Source organism: Grammomys surdaster, unplaced genomic scaffold (genome assembly GCF_004785775.1).
Source record: "Grammomys surdaster isolate TR1022 unplaced genomic scaffold, NIH_TR_1.0 334, whole genome shotgun sequence".
Taxonomy (NCBI): Eukaryota; Metazoa; Chordata; class Mammalia; order Rodentia; family Muridae; genus Grammomys; species Grammomys surdaster.
Window position 1 is genome coordinate 790,015 of NW_021604753.1, and position 14,371 is coordinate 804,385.

At 42.0% G+C, this 14,371-nt stretch overlaps 1 protein-coding gene across 2 annotated transcripts in view; it reads left to right on the forward strand.

Annotated features, from left to right (window-relative positions):
* Positions 1 to 1,721: 1,721 nt before the first annotated feature.
* Positions 1,722 to 14,371, forward strand: part of Pdxdc1 (pyridoxal dependent decarboxylase domain containing 1) — a 66,371-nt gene continuing 53,721 nt past the window's right edge. For both annotated transcript variants that reach the window (XM_028778376.1, XM_028778377.1), the window contains exon 1: positions 1,722 to 1,973. In XM_028778376.1, the coding sequence (XP_028634209.1) occupies positions 1,953 to 1,973 (21 nt within the window). In that variant the 5' untranslated portion in view covers positions 1,722 to 1,952. The remainder of the gene's footprint in view (positions 1,974 to 14,371) is intronic.

A 14,371-nucleotide genomic window follows, 5' to 3' on the forward strand; every position in this document is an offset into this window, starting at 1 on the left:
TAACTACTTGGAGGTAACATTACATTTATAAGCTTCTTTTTTAAAATTCATTATTATACCTTTATTTTGTGAGCTCTTGTGTGTGTGTGTGTGTGTGTGTGTGTGCATGTGTGCCATTGTCCACATGCACAGGTCAGAGGACAACTCCAGAATTGGTACTTTTTCCACTGTGAGTTTCAGGGATCAAACTCAACTCCAGGCTTAGTGGTAGAGGCCTTTACCTCTTAAGCCATCTCTACTGCCTGTGCATTGTTTTTGTTTGCTTGTTTTTATTTTGCTATTTGCTTTAAAAAATACTAAAATATTTGTGAGTGTGCAGGCATGCACATGCCAGTCAGAGGACAACTTGCAGAAGCTGGTTCTCCCTATCCATCAGACTTAGTGGCAACCACCATTACCCTATGGCACCTTAGCTCTGTTTTGTTTGGAGTCACCAAACCAGACTGGTTTGGAATTCAGCATGTAGGTAGACTGGCCTCCAACTCATGAGGTGCGGGAGGGGGTGTTTCTTGTACCTCTGCCTATAAAAAAATAGTCTTTAATAATATTGATGGTTCAGAGTTGTAATGTACCAGCACTGATGGATAGTTATCTGAACACATATGTCATAAAAACAAATACAAGAAAACGGCAACTAATCTAGCTAATTGATTAGTTCACAGTAGTTCCTTTGCCCTTTCTAAAGGTTTGGAAAATTTCATAACACATTGTTTTGTTCAAGCAGAAGCATATTCAATTTTCAGTCTTTGAGAGGCACCATTTCATCACCTCCCCCGCCCCCCAATTCACTGGAGAGTCACTGGTTTTCCTACTCTGAAGCAGTACACATGATTTCTTTGCTAGGAAATGTTATTAACACAAGCAGGCCATTTATCCAAAAGCACAGTAAGACCTCCCACAGGCAATTACTACCCAACAACCGGACCCAATCCTGGGAGGCGATGCTGCGCGAGAAACAGGAGAGGGTAGGGATAGCTTTGTGGTTTTTAGCATCATCAGTCTTCTGTCCAGGAAGTTCCACTGACCGCAGTGGTGGTAGATCCCATTTCAGTTTCCCATCAGCGAGGTAGGAAACAAATCCTGCCGGCTTACTCACTAAAACCGCATCACCCCCAACTAGCGGGAGTGAAGCGGAGATAATGCAGTGTACTGCCAGGCTGCAAGGGACTAAACCTAGCGCGGATAATAATGATCTCCATATCAAAAGACTGCTCTGATATAAAATGGAACGGCAACAGACCTACTATTACTATTATTATTACCCATCCCCCGACAAGCCATCATTGTGACATGAGGGACGACGCCAGACCAGCGGCCTCAAATTCGTTTCCGTCTGGACTTCTGAGGAAAGAGCTGACAAGAAATACATTCAGTTCTGACCAGCATCGCTTCCAAACAGCAGCCACTAAAGAACCGGGCCCACCCCCCCCCCCCGCCCCCCCCCCCCAAAAAAAAATCCTTTAGCGCGCTGCAGCCGTCACCCCGCGCGCGTGCGCAGGAGTGGACGCTGGCCTCAGGCTGCTGAGGTAAATAACTACTCCAATCCTGACGGGTGTTGACGACGGAGGAAGCCTGGCTTGGGACGTGCTGCTGAGTCGATACTATTTTACCTGGTGAGTATCTCACTGTGATGGTCGCCACAGGCTTCTGGCAAAGTTGAGTTTGGACTGCTCTATAGACTGTGTTTTCCCCGCTTTGCAGCGTTAGGACCGGCTGTACGGAAGCCCGGGAGGCCCCGCCTCAGGAGGCCCCGCCCACACGACGGGTCTCGCCCCGCCTCCAGCAAGCCGCAGGATCCCTGCCGACCGCGCTGCGGGGCAGCTCCTCCTTTTCTCCGCCCCGCCGGCTGCGGGCGCGGGGGACGTCAGCGCTGCCAGCGTGGAAACCGCTGCGGGCCGCGGGAGGCGGAAGTAGTGCCCGGCACCACTGGCCCAGCACCGGACGCCTCAGCCATGGACGCGTCCCTGGAGAAGGTCGGTACTGAGGGATCGGGCGGCGCTGCGGTCCCGGGTCTCCGCCACCGGGACGACTGTTTTCCTCGTAGGACTAAGGAGTCTCGCCGGAGGAGGGCGTCCGACCCGGGCCTGGCCACGTCACTGGGCTCAGTGGCTGAGGGGAGGTGGGCCCGGCGCTGTCGGAGCCGGCCTTGGCTTCACCGGGGCTCGGCGTGGGGCAGGGCCTGAATCCGCGCTGGTCCTGTAAGGTGACTGGAGCAATGGTTATGGGCCCCAGAAGCGCATGGGAAGAAATCCTAGTTGTCGCAGAGGCCACTGCAAAGCCGCAGATGTCTAGTTCTTTCCAAGTTAGGAGACAAACTGTGAACTTTGGCGGGCGTAGGAATCAACTGGGGACCTTGGTTAAAATACGAATTTGCAGCCTCAGGTCCGAAGCTGGGGTAGGAAGGAACTCAATTTGTTTAGTTTAACAAGTTTCCTCACGTGATTCCGATGCTGCAGCGTGCAAACCCCTGGCTAGAACCCCTAGGATCCAGAAAGAGGTGGGTATTCTGTACCTGGAGAGTTTATTTGGGGGAGAGGTGGTCCCAGCTGGTCTCAACGTTTTGTGTTTCTCTTTCTGAGAATCATGAGAGGCCTTCAGGTCAATCCTAAGTCCATGGGAACCAGTGTGTAGCCCTGCTCAACCCTTGAGGCAACAGCAGCATGATGGACCTGGCTGTCTACTTGGGCATGCAAAATAGACTCTAATTGTTCCCACCTAAGGGCCATTGAGAACAAACAGGTCCTTGAGTTTTTTCATGGACTGTGCTTTCAGTGCCTAACATTCTGTCCTCGCAGTCTTCTCTCTCTTTCCCTTCTTGAAATTCTGCTTATCCGATATGATGTAAAAACCTAGTTTTCCCTACAAGTGAAATCAATCGTTCCTTCCGTCCTCCCCACCAATCCCCGCCCCCTTCTTCAATCTCTCCTTGTTCCACCCCCTCCCGGGCTTTGTGAAAGTAATCCTGGCTAGTCTGGAACTCTCTATAGACTAGACTGACCTCAAACTTAAAGTGATCCTCCTGCCACTGCCTCCCAAAGTGCTGTTATTACAGGACTGTACGTACCGTCATGCCTGGCTTGGAATAACTTTTTTCAGAGAAGCAGCTGCTTGTAGTTGTTCATTCACTTGTCACTGGAGAGTTGAAAGCAGTAATTGTAGAAATTAAGCCAGATGTCTTCATGCGCTCACAGTGGCATATCTTGCTCCTCGGCTACTTAGTATAAATTAGGTGGAAAGCAATCAGAGAAAAGGATGTTTTTGGTTTTGTTTTGTCCCTTGATTCTTCTGACTAGCATAGTGTCTATGTTTTAGTACCATGAGCTTCACTTGGATTGGCAATTTTCAGCTCTGGGTTAGGTTTGTTCCCCAGGGACATTTAGCAGTTTCTGGAGATGTTTTAAACTAGGGTACTGGGAGGACAAGGGAGGCACTGCTGGTACCTAGTGAGAAGAACTCAAGCATACTGTTGAATATTCTTTGTTGCACGGGACAGTTCTACACATTGGGGAGCTATCACCAATTTAGAAGCTGAGAAAACTGGTTGAGATTGTGTGTGTAACTCTAGTAGTTGAATACAAAATTCAACTGAAATATACTGAAAATATACTGTTCCCCATTTCTTAATAAGGCTTTAAGTCATTCCATTAGAAACCCGACAGAGCAAAGGTGATCTTTCCTTTGAGAGTATATGGAAACTAAACTACTGTAAATGGTATTTTTCTGTATATTAAATGATGATAAAATATTTTAAGCCCTCCACAGAAAATATGAAACTCCTGCATGCTTAAGGATGGAACTTTAGTTGCCTTGAACTTTGAGGAATTCAGAGTTATGTGGGCTGAAAGTTGCTGCCTTAGGCCAGTGAGAAAATTATTAATGTTAAGTTTTGGTTTAAAAGCTAGGGCTCAGCCAGGTGGTGGCGCACAAATATAATCCCAGCATTTGGGGAGGCAGAGGCAGGCAGATTTTTTAGTTCAAGATCAATCTGGTCTACAGAGTGAGGTACAGCCAGGGCTACACAGAGAAACTCTGTCTTTAAAAAGCTAGAGTTCTTATTTTTATATTCAATGAAGTAATAGAAAACTTTAAATATGGTGAATAATTTCTGTTAATGCTAAACGGACAGAAAAGGCTTTGATGTAATATGAATTTAGATAACTTTGTGTCCTGAGAAATAGTTAGAAGTGAAACATTAAATTATATCTATTGTTTCAGTTTCTTTGAAGATTAGGCTAATTTGGGCTAGATTCTACATTTCTGATATAAAATTGAGAGCTATTTGAGTAGTTCTGGATGATCCCACTTCATCTGATCCATGCAAAATTTATAGAACCATAGAAACCACAGTGTTATTTGATAGTCATCCTCTGAAGCTTCAATATCTCTTCCTCTAGGACAGCAGTTCTCAACCTGTGGGTTGTGACCCCACAGGAATCATATATCAGATATTGTACATACCAGATATTTATATGATTATTTATAACAGTAACAAATTATTGTTATGAAGTAGCAATGAAATAATTTTATGGTTTGGGTTACCACACCATAAGGAAGTGGATTAAAGGATAGCAGCGTTAGAAAGGTGGGAACTGCTGCTCTAGGATGTAGTATGTGATCGTTACTCAGTAGAATCACTCCATACATCTCCCTTGATCAAATGAGAACTACCCCTGCCTTTCTTGAAGTAATATGCAACTTGCAAATATGAATGGCAGTCACTTTTCTTGCCTTAATTTGGTTTTCTTTCACAGTGGTATCTTCATATCAGATAGGCCAAGTAAAAGGACAAGGAATTCAAACTAGAAGAGTAGAAAGAGAGAGACTGGGAAGAACTGAGGTCATCTTTCCTCTGAGAATAGCTCTTTGTAGGTAAATCGCCCCCCCCCCCCCAAAAAAAAAAGTTGATAAGGTGACAGGATTTTAGTGGTTAAGAACACTTGTTGCTCTTCTGGGGAATCCAAGTTCAATTCCCAACACTTGGTGACTCACAACTGCTTATATGTCCAGCTCTAATGGGATTCAGCACCCTCTGGCTGCCTCAGACATGCATGTGGTACATAGACAAACATGCAGGCAGAACACCCATAACATATAAAATAAATCTGAAAAAAAAGTTTTAAGTGGGTAGGTATTCTTTAGCATCTTATGTTCAACATGTAAGAAACTGGATTTTGGGGCTGGGGAGATGACTTGGTGATTAGGAGTGTGTATTGCTCCTTCTGAGGATCCACGGTGGCTCCTAATCACCTGTAACTCCAGCTTCAGGGAATCTGATGTCTTCTAGCTTCAGAAAGTAGTTGCATAAACATGGCATACATACACGTGTACATGTACACAAAAAGAAAAGACAAAAGGTCCCAGATAATAGTTTTAATATTATGTTAATATTTAAGTTAGTTCTATCACAGGATGTAGTTATTGTGGCCACAAGGGACCATTCATGCACTTTTCAGTAATGTCTTGCTGCTTTAAACCTTTTCACGATGAAGGAAAAATGTCATTCTTCTCGGATATTCTATTTAGGCAAGGTGTGCTGCAGTTTGTTTTGTTTGCTTTAACACCACCCTTGAACAAACTCTGGGACAGAGTTTCTCAAGCTTCTCAATTGCTGATATTTGTTTCAACTGATTCTTCTCTGTGGGAGGTTCATTGCAATGCAACATGTTTAACAGAGGCCCTGGCCTCTGCCCACTAGCAGTACACTCCCAGCTGTGACAATTAAAAATGGCTGTAGATGGGGTGGGAGGAATTGCCTCTGATTGGAAATCATTAACTGACAACCCAGAGCTGCTGTTCAGTTTGGGAGCCACCTGTTACACTTACCAACTTATCAAGATGTACTAAAATAAAGCAGAATAGACAATTTGTTTCCTTAGTACTCTAACACATTACTAACCATATATATTCTTAGTGCTTAGCAGCCCAGTATGTATGTATGCTACCATACTAGGCAGTACGGAGCTAGACCATTTCAATCACCAAGGTAATAGCTAGGTGATTTAATTAAAGCTAGTTAATCTCTGAAAGAGGCAACTTCAATTCTATTTTTCACCTAACCCCACTGTTGTTGGATTTTTGTTTGTTTGCTTGCTTTGTTTTGTTTGTCTTTGAGACGGGATATCACTGTGTAGCCAAGGGTTACCTTGAACTCAGTGTCTGTCTTCACCTCCTGAGTGCTGGGATTATAAGCATGTGCCATCCATCATACCTAACTTTGTGTAGTACTGGGGACTTGTGTGTACTAGGTAAGTACTCAGTGCTCTGTCACAAGCCCCCATTTTTTGCTCTTGTCCTTACCCTAAACTAAACATTTCTCTTTTGAGTCTGATTTTGAGGGAAAAAAAGTTATTATCTTACTGTTAGACATTCATAAAGAGGAACAAATGCAGCATGATTAGAACATCCTGATAGTTATAGATAAGGATGACCCAAACTTCTATGGTTTTCTTTAAAAAGCATGATACTGGGGGCTGGAGAGAGAGGGCTTAGTGGCTAAGAGTGCTTACTGCTCTTGTAGAAGACCTGGTTTTGGCTCCCAGCATTCATGTAATGTGGTTCACAACTGTAACTCCAGGTCCATGGGTATCTGGCCAATGCCCTCTGGCTTCCGAAGGTACTTATATGTTAAATTGATGAAGCCTCACACAAATAAATAAAAATAATGAGTAAATCTTTTAAAAATATTTTTTAATCACAAGAAAATAATCTCAGTGAGGAAGTTTTAAATGATTGGTCTCTGTGCGTACTGAGGCAGAGTTCACTCTTTCATATATTGTAGAGGGACTTCTATGTAGATGTGTTGTTGACATTTTTGCTCTCAGGTTGTGGCAGGGCAGTGGCAAACACCTTTATCTGCTGAGAAATTTCAGTGTCTTTTTTTGTTGTTTTGTTTGTTGTTTGTTTGGGGTTTTCTTTGTTTTGTTTGTTTGGGTTTCTTTGAGGTAGAATTAAAAGTTGCTTAGGCTGGCCTTGAACTTACTGTGTACTCAGGGATGGCCTTGAACGCTTAGGGGATTTTTGGTGTGTGCTACCCCATCTAGTACTCATTTTATTATTTTCAAGATAACATGCCAATGTTAATCCTTTCTGATTCCAGTACAGTTTTGGAAATAGTAATAATGCCAAATACAATAAACCCCTTCATTATTGTTATTGATGTTGGGGATTGAAGCTCACAGACCTTCCATACCAGGTCTGCTGTTCATTTCAGCTCTCCCACTGAACTGTATCTTCAAGATAGTAGATACCTTTTTATCTTTTTGATTTGATTGACTACAGATAAGTCCTGGCAACACTTTGAAGAAGCTTATCTCAGAGAGTTAGTATACTTAGGACCACATGTTGCTCTTGAAGGATTTTTTTTTCTTGTGGTATTAGGCATTAGTCCCAATTTCTTGGTCTGTGTTGGATAAGTAATCTAACTGAGTTACATCCACAACCTAGGGATTTTTTTGTTGTTGTTCCACCATAAGTGTGGTATTCCAGATAAACAAGAACTTAGAAATAAATCTTGCCTGCTACATATATTATTTATTTGGAAGATAGTATTCATTAATGTCTAAGTGATATACTTTAGAATCTGATTTCAGAATGGGGAGAAAAGTTTAATTTAGACTTGGATTTCTTGGTTTCTGTGCATCTCCAGTGGTTATTTGGATGCTATATAAATTACTCTTCTGTTGCTGTGATAAAACAACATGACTAAGACAACTTGGCTTATTTGAGACTTACAGTTCCAGAGGGTTATTAGGACCTATAATGGCAGGGACAGCAGGCAGCAGATACAGCAGCCAGAGTTGGAAGCTGAGAGTCTATATCTTAGACCACAAGAAACAGAGAGTCAAGTGAGGTTGGCAGGAGGACTTTAACACCTTAGCTCTTGCTCCAGTGCATGAGTCCTCTAGCAAGGCCATCCCTCCTACTGGATTCCTCAACAGTGCTACCAACTGGAGACCAGATATTCAGATGTCCCACATTATGGGGGCATCTCACTCAAACCTCCATTGTGCCTTTCTTATCTCTAAATGCACTATTGTCTAGGACCGATGTTTGCTATCTCATGTTATTAATATCGTTGTTCTTTATCTTTACAGATATGTATCTCTAGTGCATGCTTTTGCTTTTTTACATTCTTCTCTGCTCGCTTATAAATTAGTAGGTTAAACACTCATAGTTACACCTTGTCAACAACTATATATCCCTTTGAACTTGGAGATTATGATGTTTTATGAATAAATAATTATAGTATGTCTTCATGTCCTCACAACACACTCAAACATAGAAAGAGGGTTCTTGTTGTTTTTTTTTTTTTTTTTAAGTTTCTAGTGGGGGTTGTGCATAGCATGCCTTTGGAAGTCAGAGGATAGGTTGTGGGAGGTGATACTCTCTTTCCACAGAGTGGATTCTGAGGCTCAAACTTGTGTCCGCAAGCATGGCAGCAAGCACCTTTACCCATTCAGCAATTTCAATAATTCTGTTTATTGTTTCGAGACAAACTTTCATAAGGTCCAGCAGATATTGGCCTTGAACTCTTCCTGCCCCTTCTGCATCAGCCTTCTAAGTCCCTAGGTCACAGATGTACACTACCACAGCTCCTGGGTTTGGTTTGGTTTTACTTTTTTAAAGTAAGCATACACAGAGGCTGAAGAGATGGTTCAGCAGTTAAGAACATTTGCTGCTCTTACAGAGGACCTAGATTCCATTTCCAGCACCACATGGCAGCTCACAGCTACCTGTAACTCCATTTCCAGGGGTTCCAACACCTCCTGACCTCCACAGGCACCTGCACCTACAAAGTGCATACATATTGTGACATTTCTTTCCCCTCCCTCCCTCCCTCCCCCCCCCTTTCTCTTTCTCTCTCTTGAGACAGTTTCTCTTTGTAGCCTTGGCTGTCTTAGAACTAGCTCTGTAGACTAGGCTGGCTTCAAATTCATAGAGATCCACCTGCCTCTGCCTCCCAAGTGCTGGGATTACAGGCTTGTGTCATCACCACTCAGATCATTATGACATTTCCATACATATTTATCATTTTTCCTTGTTCTAACTTTTTCCCCTTACCCAGTTGTCTTCCCCTGTGTCCCCTCCCCCTCAAGACTCTTCTCTTCCTTCAAATAACTGCTTTTGTCTTCAAGTTGCATGTACATTTCAGACATTTAATCAGATTATTTTACTCAGGGTTATTTATTTTTAAATTATTTGTGTAATATGTAAAGGTGAAGACTTATGTCACAGTATGCATATGGAGTTGACAACTTTGTGGAGTTGATTCTCTCCTTCTGCCTTTGCATGGGTTCTGGGGATAGAACTCGGGGCACATCATGAAGTGGTTAAAAGCTTATCTCCTGAACCATCTCACAGGCTCTTTTCTAGGATTTAAATAAAGAGGAAGGCAGAAAAGTAAATATTTTGTCTAATTTGTGAGACTCTAGTGACACCTTCATGGCAGGTGTGCTGCCTTCTCATGTATGCTCTTTCATTTCCCTTATAGCTCATAAACCAGCACCACCACAGAACTCTCCCTGGCCTTTGCTAGAAGGAACAAGGTTTAAGATCTGAAGTAAACATTTAGTTATGGGTAGGGTCACTAGATCCTGGTTTCCCTAGGACCATCCCAGACTACACGTTGCATCCTAGTTTAATTATTAATACTCTTAAACTAGGTCACTTGCCACACTTACTGGCAAATGCTTTTACCTTAGGAGCCCTCTCACTGGCTGTTTTCTTTGTTTTTAACTAAAAACATTTATTCCAATCCTGTAAGAAAATTTTGTCATCTAGTTGTAACATTATATGATGGAAATTTTTCCTGAATGGAGAGTCATTGATATTTTTTTCTGAGTGAAAACCAGAATTAAAAAGGTGATCATGAATCAGGCATGGCACACACCTTCAATCTCAGCACTCAGAAGGCAGAGACTGGAGGATCTTTGTGAGTTTGAGGCCAGTTTGAACTGCATAGTAAGTTCCAGGACAGGTAGGATTATGTAGAGAGAGAGACCCCTCCCCCAAAAAACCATTAAAAGTAAACTTTAGCTATATGCTCTTGGAGTATGGCCCTTTCTCAGAATGTGAGTTATTTCATAGTCTTATGATATTGATAAGCAGTATTGCCTCATGGTTAAGAGAGCGTTGGTTCTAGAGTAATAATAACTGTTTAAAATGTTAAGTAGTAGGTAAGGTGTGTACAGTGGCTAGCAGCATAATGCCTGATGATTTTAAGCAACTCAGTAGTTATTAAGGATCATCTTGCTTATTCTCTGGCAGCCTCTATGCTTGGTGTTAAAGCACAATGGAATCATGACCTTTTCCTAAGAAGAGGCCATAGAAAATACTGTTTTATCCTTAATATCATAAAATAGTTCACATCTATTCCCCCCTTCTATTATAAAACAGATCCCTTCTATGTACTGAAAATAGGCTTCTTTGCACAATTTCTTAGTTGTTTGTTTGGGGTTTGGTGGTGGTGGTGGTGGTTTGTTGTTTGGACAGAATCTGATGTATTTCAGGCTGGCCTGAAACTCATTGGATAGCTGAGGATGGCTTTAAATTTTTATCCTACTGCCTCTATTTTATCTCAAGTGCTGAGATCACAGCTATGTGCTATTTTACCCAGTTTCTGAAGTGCTGAAAATCAAACCCATGGCCTTGAATTGATAACAGTTCAGTTTTGCCTCAGTCTCTTAAGTGATGGGATTGCAGGCATGGTCCAATCCAATTCAATTCTATTCTTTTTGTTGTGTTTTGAGTTGGACATTTCATAGACTAGGCTGACTTGAAATTCAGATTGGTTTTTGAACATTTGATCTTCCTATCTCTATTTCCCAAGGGATTATTCACTGCCACACATGGTTTCAGTTCTTGAGTCATGTAGGTTTTGTGTATGGTTCTGGCTTTGCTTTAGTATAATCATGTAGTTTAAACACCTAGCAATTATTCTAGGTGTTTAAACTATATGATTATTATTACTCTAGAACCAATGCTCTTAACCATGAGGCAATACTGCTTATCAATATCATAAGACTATGAAATAACTCACATTCTGAGAAAGAGCCATACTCCAAAAACATATAGCTAAAGTTTACTTTTAATGTTTTTTTTGGGGGGGAGGGGTCTCTCTCTACATAGTCCTACCTGTCCTACCTAGCAATGTGTCAGAGACAACATATGAAACAAGAATAAGAAATAGTGGCTATTCTTCATAGAAATTTCTTTTTTCATGGTTTTTAGCTTTAAGGGACTCAATAAATATGTAAGTCAGGCATGGTAGCACATGACTTTGATTCCAGCACTTGACAAGTAGAAGATTAGAAGTTCAAGGTTACAGGCTAAAGTTCAAGGAGATAGTTCAGTCAGTAAAGAACCTGTCATACAAATGTAAGGACCTGAGTTAGGATCCTTGGTACCTACATTTTTAAAAAGTCAAATGTGGCCATAACCATAGCACTGTGGGAACAAAGATAGGCAGATCCCCAGAGCTTGCTGACTAACCAGTCTAGTCTGCCTAGCCATTCTAGCCTATTGGTGAGCTCTAGATTCTCATACTCAAAAGATAATAGTAGAAGATACTTTATATTAACGTGTAGCCTTTCTTACAATCTTGCACATAGACACCAGTACACAAACACAGACAAAAGTTCATGTCCTTATCAGCTACATAATTCAGAGCCAATCTGAGCTTCAGATGATGGATGGATGGATGGATGGATGGATGGATAAAAATAAATAAAAGAAAGGGAGAGATGTGTGTCGTGGTGTATGTGTGAGGTTAGAGAATGACTTACAGGTTGATACTCTTCTTCCACCATGTGGATCCTTGAGCTTAAACTCAGGCTACCAGACTTGGCAACAAGTACCTTTACCTGCTGAGCTGTGTTTTTTTTTTTTTTATTTACTGTTTAACTAAAAAGATTTTTTTCCAATGTTATAGGAAAAAAATATGATGCACTTTATAGAGAGAAAGGAGGATCAACTTTATGTAGTTCTTCTACTACAGTTCTTGGGAGATTGGTTGGTTTGATGCGTGTGTGTGTGTGTGTGTGTGTGTGTGTGTGTGTGTGTAATAGAGATGTGTATTCATGCATTCTTGTGTGTGAGTACAGGTGTGTACATGTGATATCAGACAGAGGACAACTTAGATGTTGGTCTTCACTTTCCATTTGTTTCAGACAAGGTCCCTTAGTTGTTTGTTGCCTCATTTGCTAGCTTGCTGGCCTGCAAACCTCTGAGTATTTTTCTTTTTCTACCTCCCATCTTGTTGTAGGAACAGGGGGATTACAGATCCACAACTATGTGTGGCTTTTAATGGGTTCTGGGAATTCACACTTTGGTCTTCACACTTGCCAAGCAAGTGTATTATCTATCTACTGAGCCATCTCTTCAGACTGGTTAGTTGTTTGTTTAAGACAGTATCTCACTTTATAGTCAAGCTGTCCTCAACATTGAGGAGATCCTCCTGTTTTAGCTTATCAAGATCTGGGATTGCACGTATACCTGGCCTCCTTCCCACTTGTTGTAAGGCTTACAAGAACTCTGAACAGATTCCTAAGGCCTTATCTAAAGTGTAACATTTTATGTTTCTGATATTGGTTAATTGAGTAGAACTTCTTGAGAGTTGAGGTAATGTAGGGTACTAATGTGACAGTACTGCAGACTTGCCTAGAGATGTGAGCGACTTCTCTACAAATTACTGTGGAGAGTACAAAGAAAAAGAAATGTCTGTGTTTGTTTTATTCATTTCTTCTCTCTTTTGTTCCGCCCTCCCTCTCTCTCTCTGTGTGTGTTTCTGTGTGTGTCTGTGTCCATGTCCATGTGTGTCTGTCTGTCTTAGGTTCTTTTCTAACATCATGTGGGCTAGAGATCAAATTTAGGTCATCAGCTTTGGTAAAAAGTACTTTTAGGGCTGGAGAGATGGCTAAGTGGTTAAGAGCACTGACTGCTTTTCCAGAGGTCCTGAGTTCAATCCCCAGCAACCACATGGTGGCTCACAACCATCTGTAATGAGATCTGATGCCTTCTTCTGGTGTGTGTGAAGACAGCTATAGTGTACTCATATACATAAAATAAATAAATCTTTTTTTTTAAAAGGTACTTTTAACTGCTGAGCCATCTCACAGGCCCTTTTGTGTGTTTTAATTCTATGTGAATTAATAATTTGGGGCTATAGAAAGGACCTGAGTTCAGTTTTCTTTTCTTTCTTTCTTTTTTTTTTTTTTTTTTTTGGCTTTTTCGAGACAGGGTTTCTCTGTGTAGCCCTGGCTGTCCTGGAATTCACTCTGTAGACCAGGCTGGCCTCGAACTCTCGAACTCAGAAATCCGCCTGCCTCTGCCTCCCAAGTGCTGGGATTAAAGGCGTGCACCACCACTGCCCAGCCTGTGAGTTCAGTTTTCAACACCCACATCAAGTGTCTCACAGCTACCTTTAATTCTAGCTCTGGGAATTTAATTCTCTGTTCTGGACTCTGGGCACCCATACACACGTGTACACGTACACACACACACATTCTCTCTCACACACACACAAACACAAATATTAATCTTGGACTCAGCAGGTGAAATTTATATATGTATTTGAATGTGTGTGTGTATAACAATAATAAGTAGAGAAAAAGAGGCTTGAATCTGAGGGTAAGGAGGAGTGGGGACAGGTGAATCTGAGGGTAAGGAGGAGTGGGGACAGGTGAATCTGAGGGGTAAGGAGGAGTGGGGACAGGCGGGGATTGGAGGGAGTGCTCACATGATGTAGCTGAATTTTAATTTAATAAATTTAACTGCCATAAATAAGATATAATTAAATGTAAACTTTTTAAGAATTAAAAATATTTTTATTTTGTTTCTTTCTGGAGGGAGATTAACGTACACATACAGCACTGCAGTTGGGAAGGAGCAGACGGGGATAATTTTCCCTGTACAGCCTTCTCAGTCAATTTTGTGTAATCTGTATGTGTGTGCCCTCAGAGCTGACCACTTGGTAGTGGATAATCAATTGGGGGGGTCATCCCTGCGGAGAACTCTTTCCCTCCCTCCCTGCCTCCCTCCCTCCCTCCCTCCCTCCCTCCTTCTTTCTTCCTTCCTTCCTTCCTTCCTTCCTTCCTTCCTTCCTTCCTCCCTTCCTTCCTTCCTTCCCCTCTCCCTCTCTCTCTCTCTCTTTCTTTTTTTTTTTTCTCTGATTTTTCAAGACCAGGTTTCTGTGTGTAACAGCCCTGGCTTATCCTTGAACTCACAGAGATCTGCCTACCTCTGCCTCTCAGGTGTTGGGACTAAAGGCATGCACCTTGAGGCCTGGCCTGAGAACTATTTCTAATGCTCTCAGAATTCCTTAGTTACCTGTATTTCTTTGTCTGTGGGTAGGGCTCCATGAGATTTAGTATTT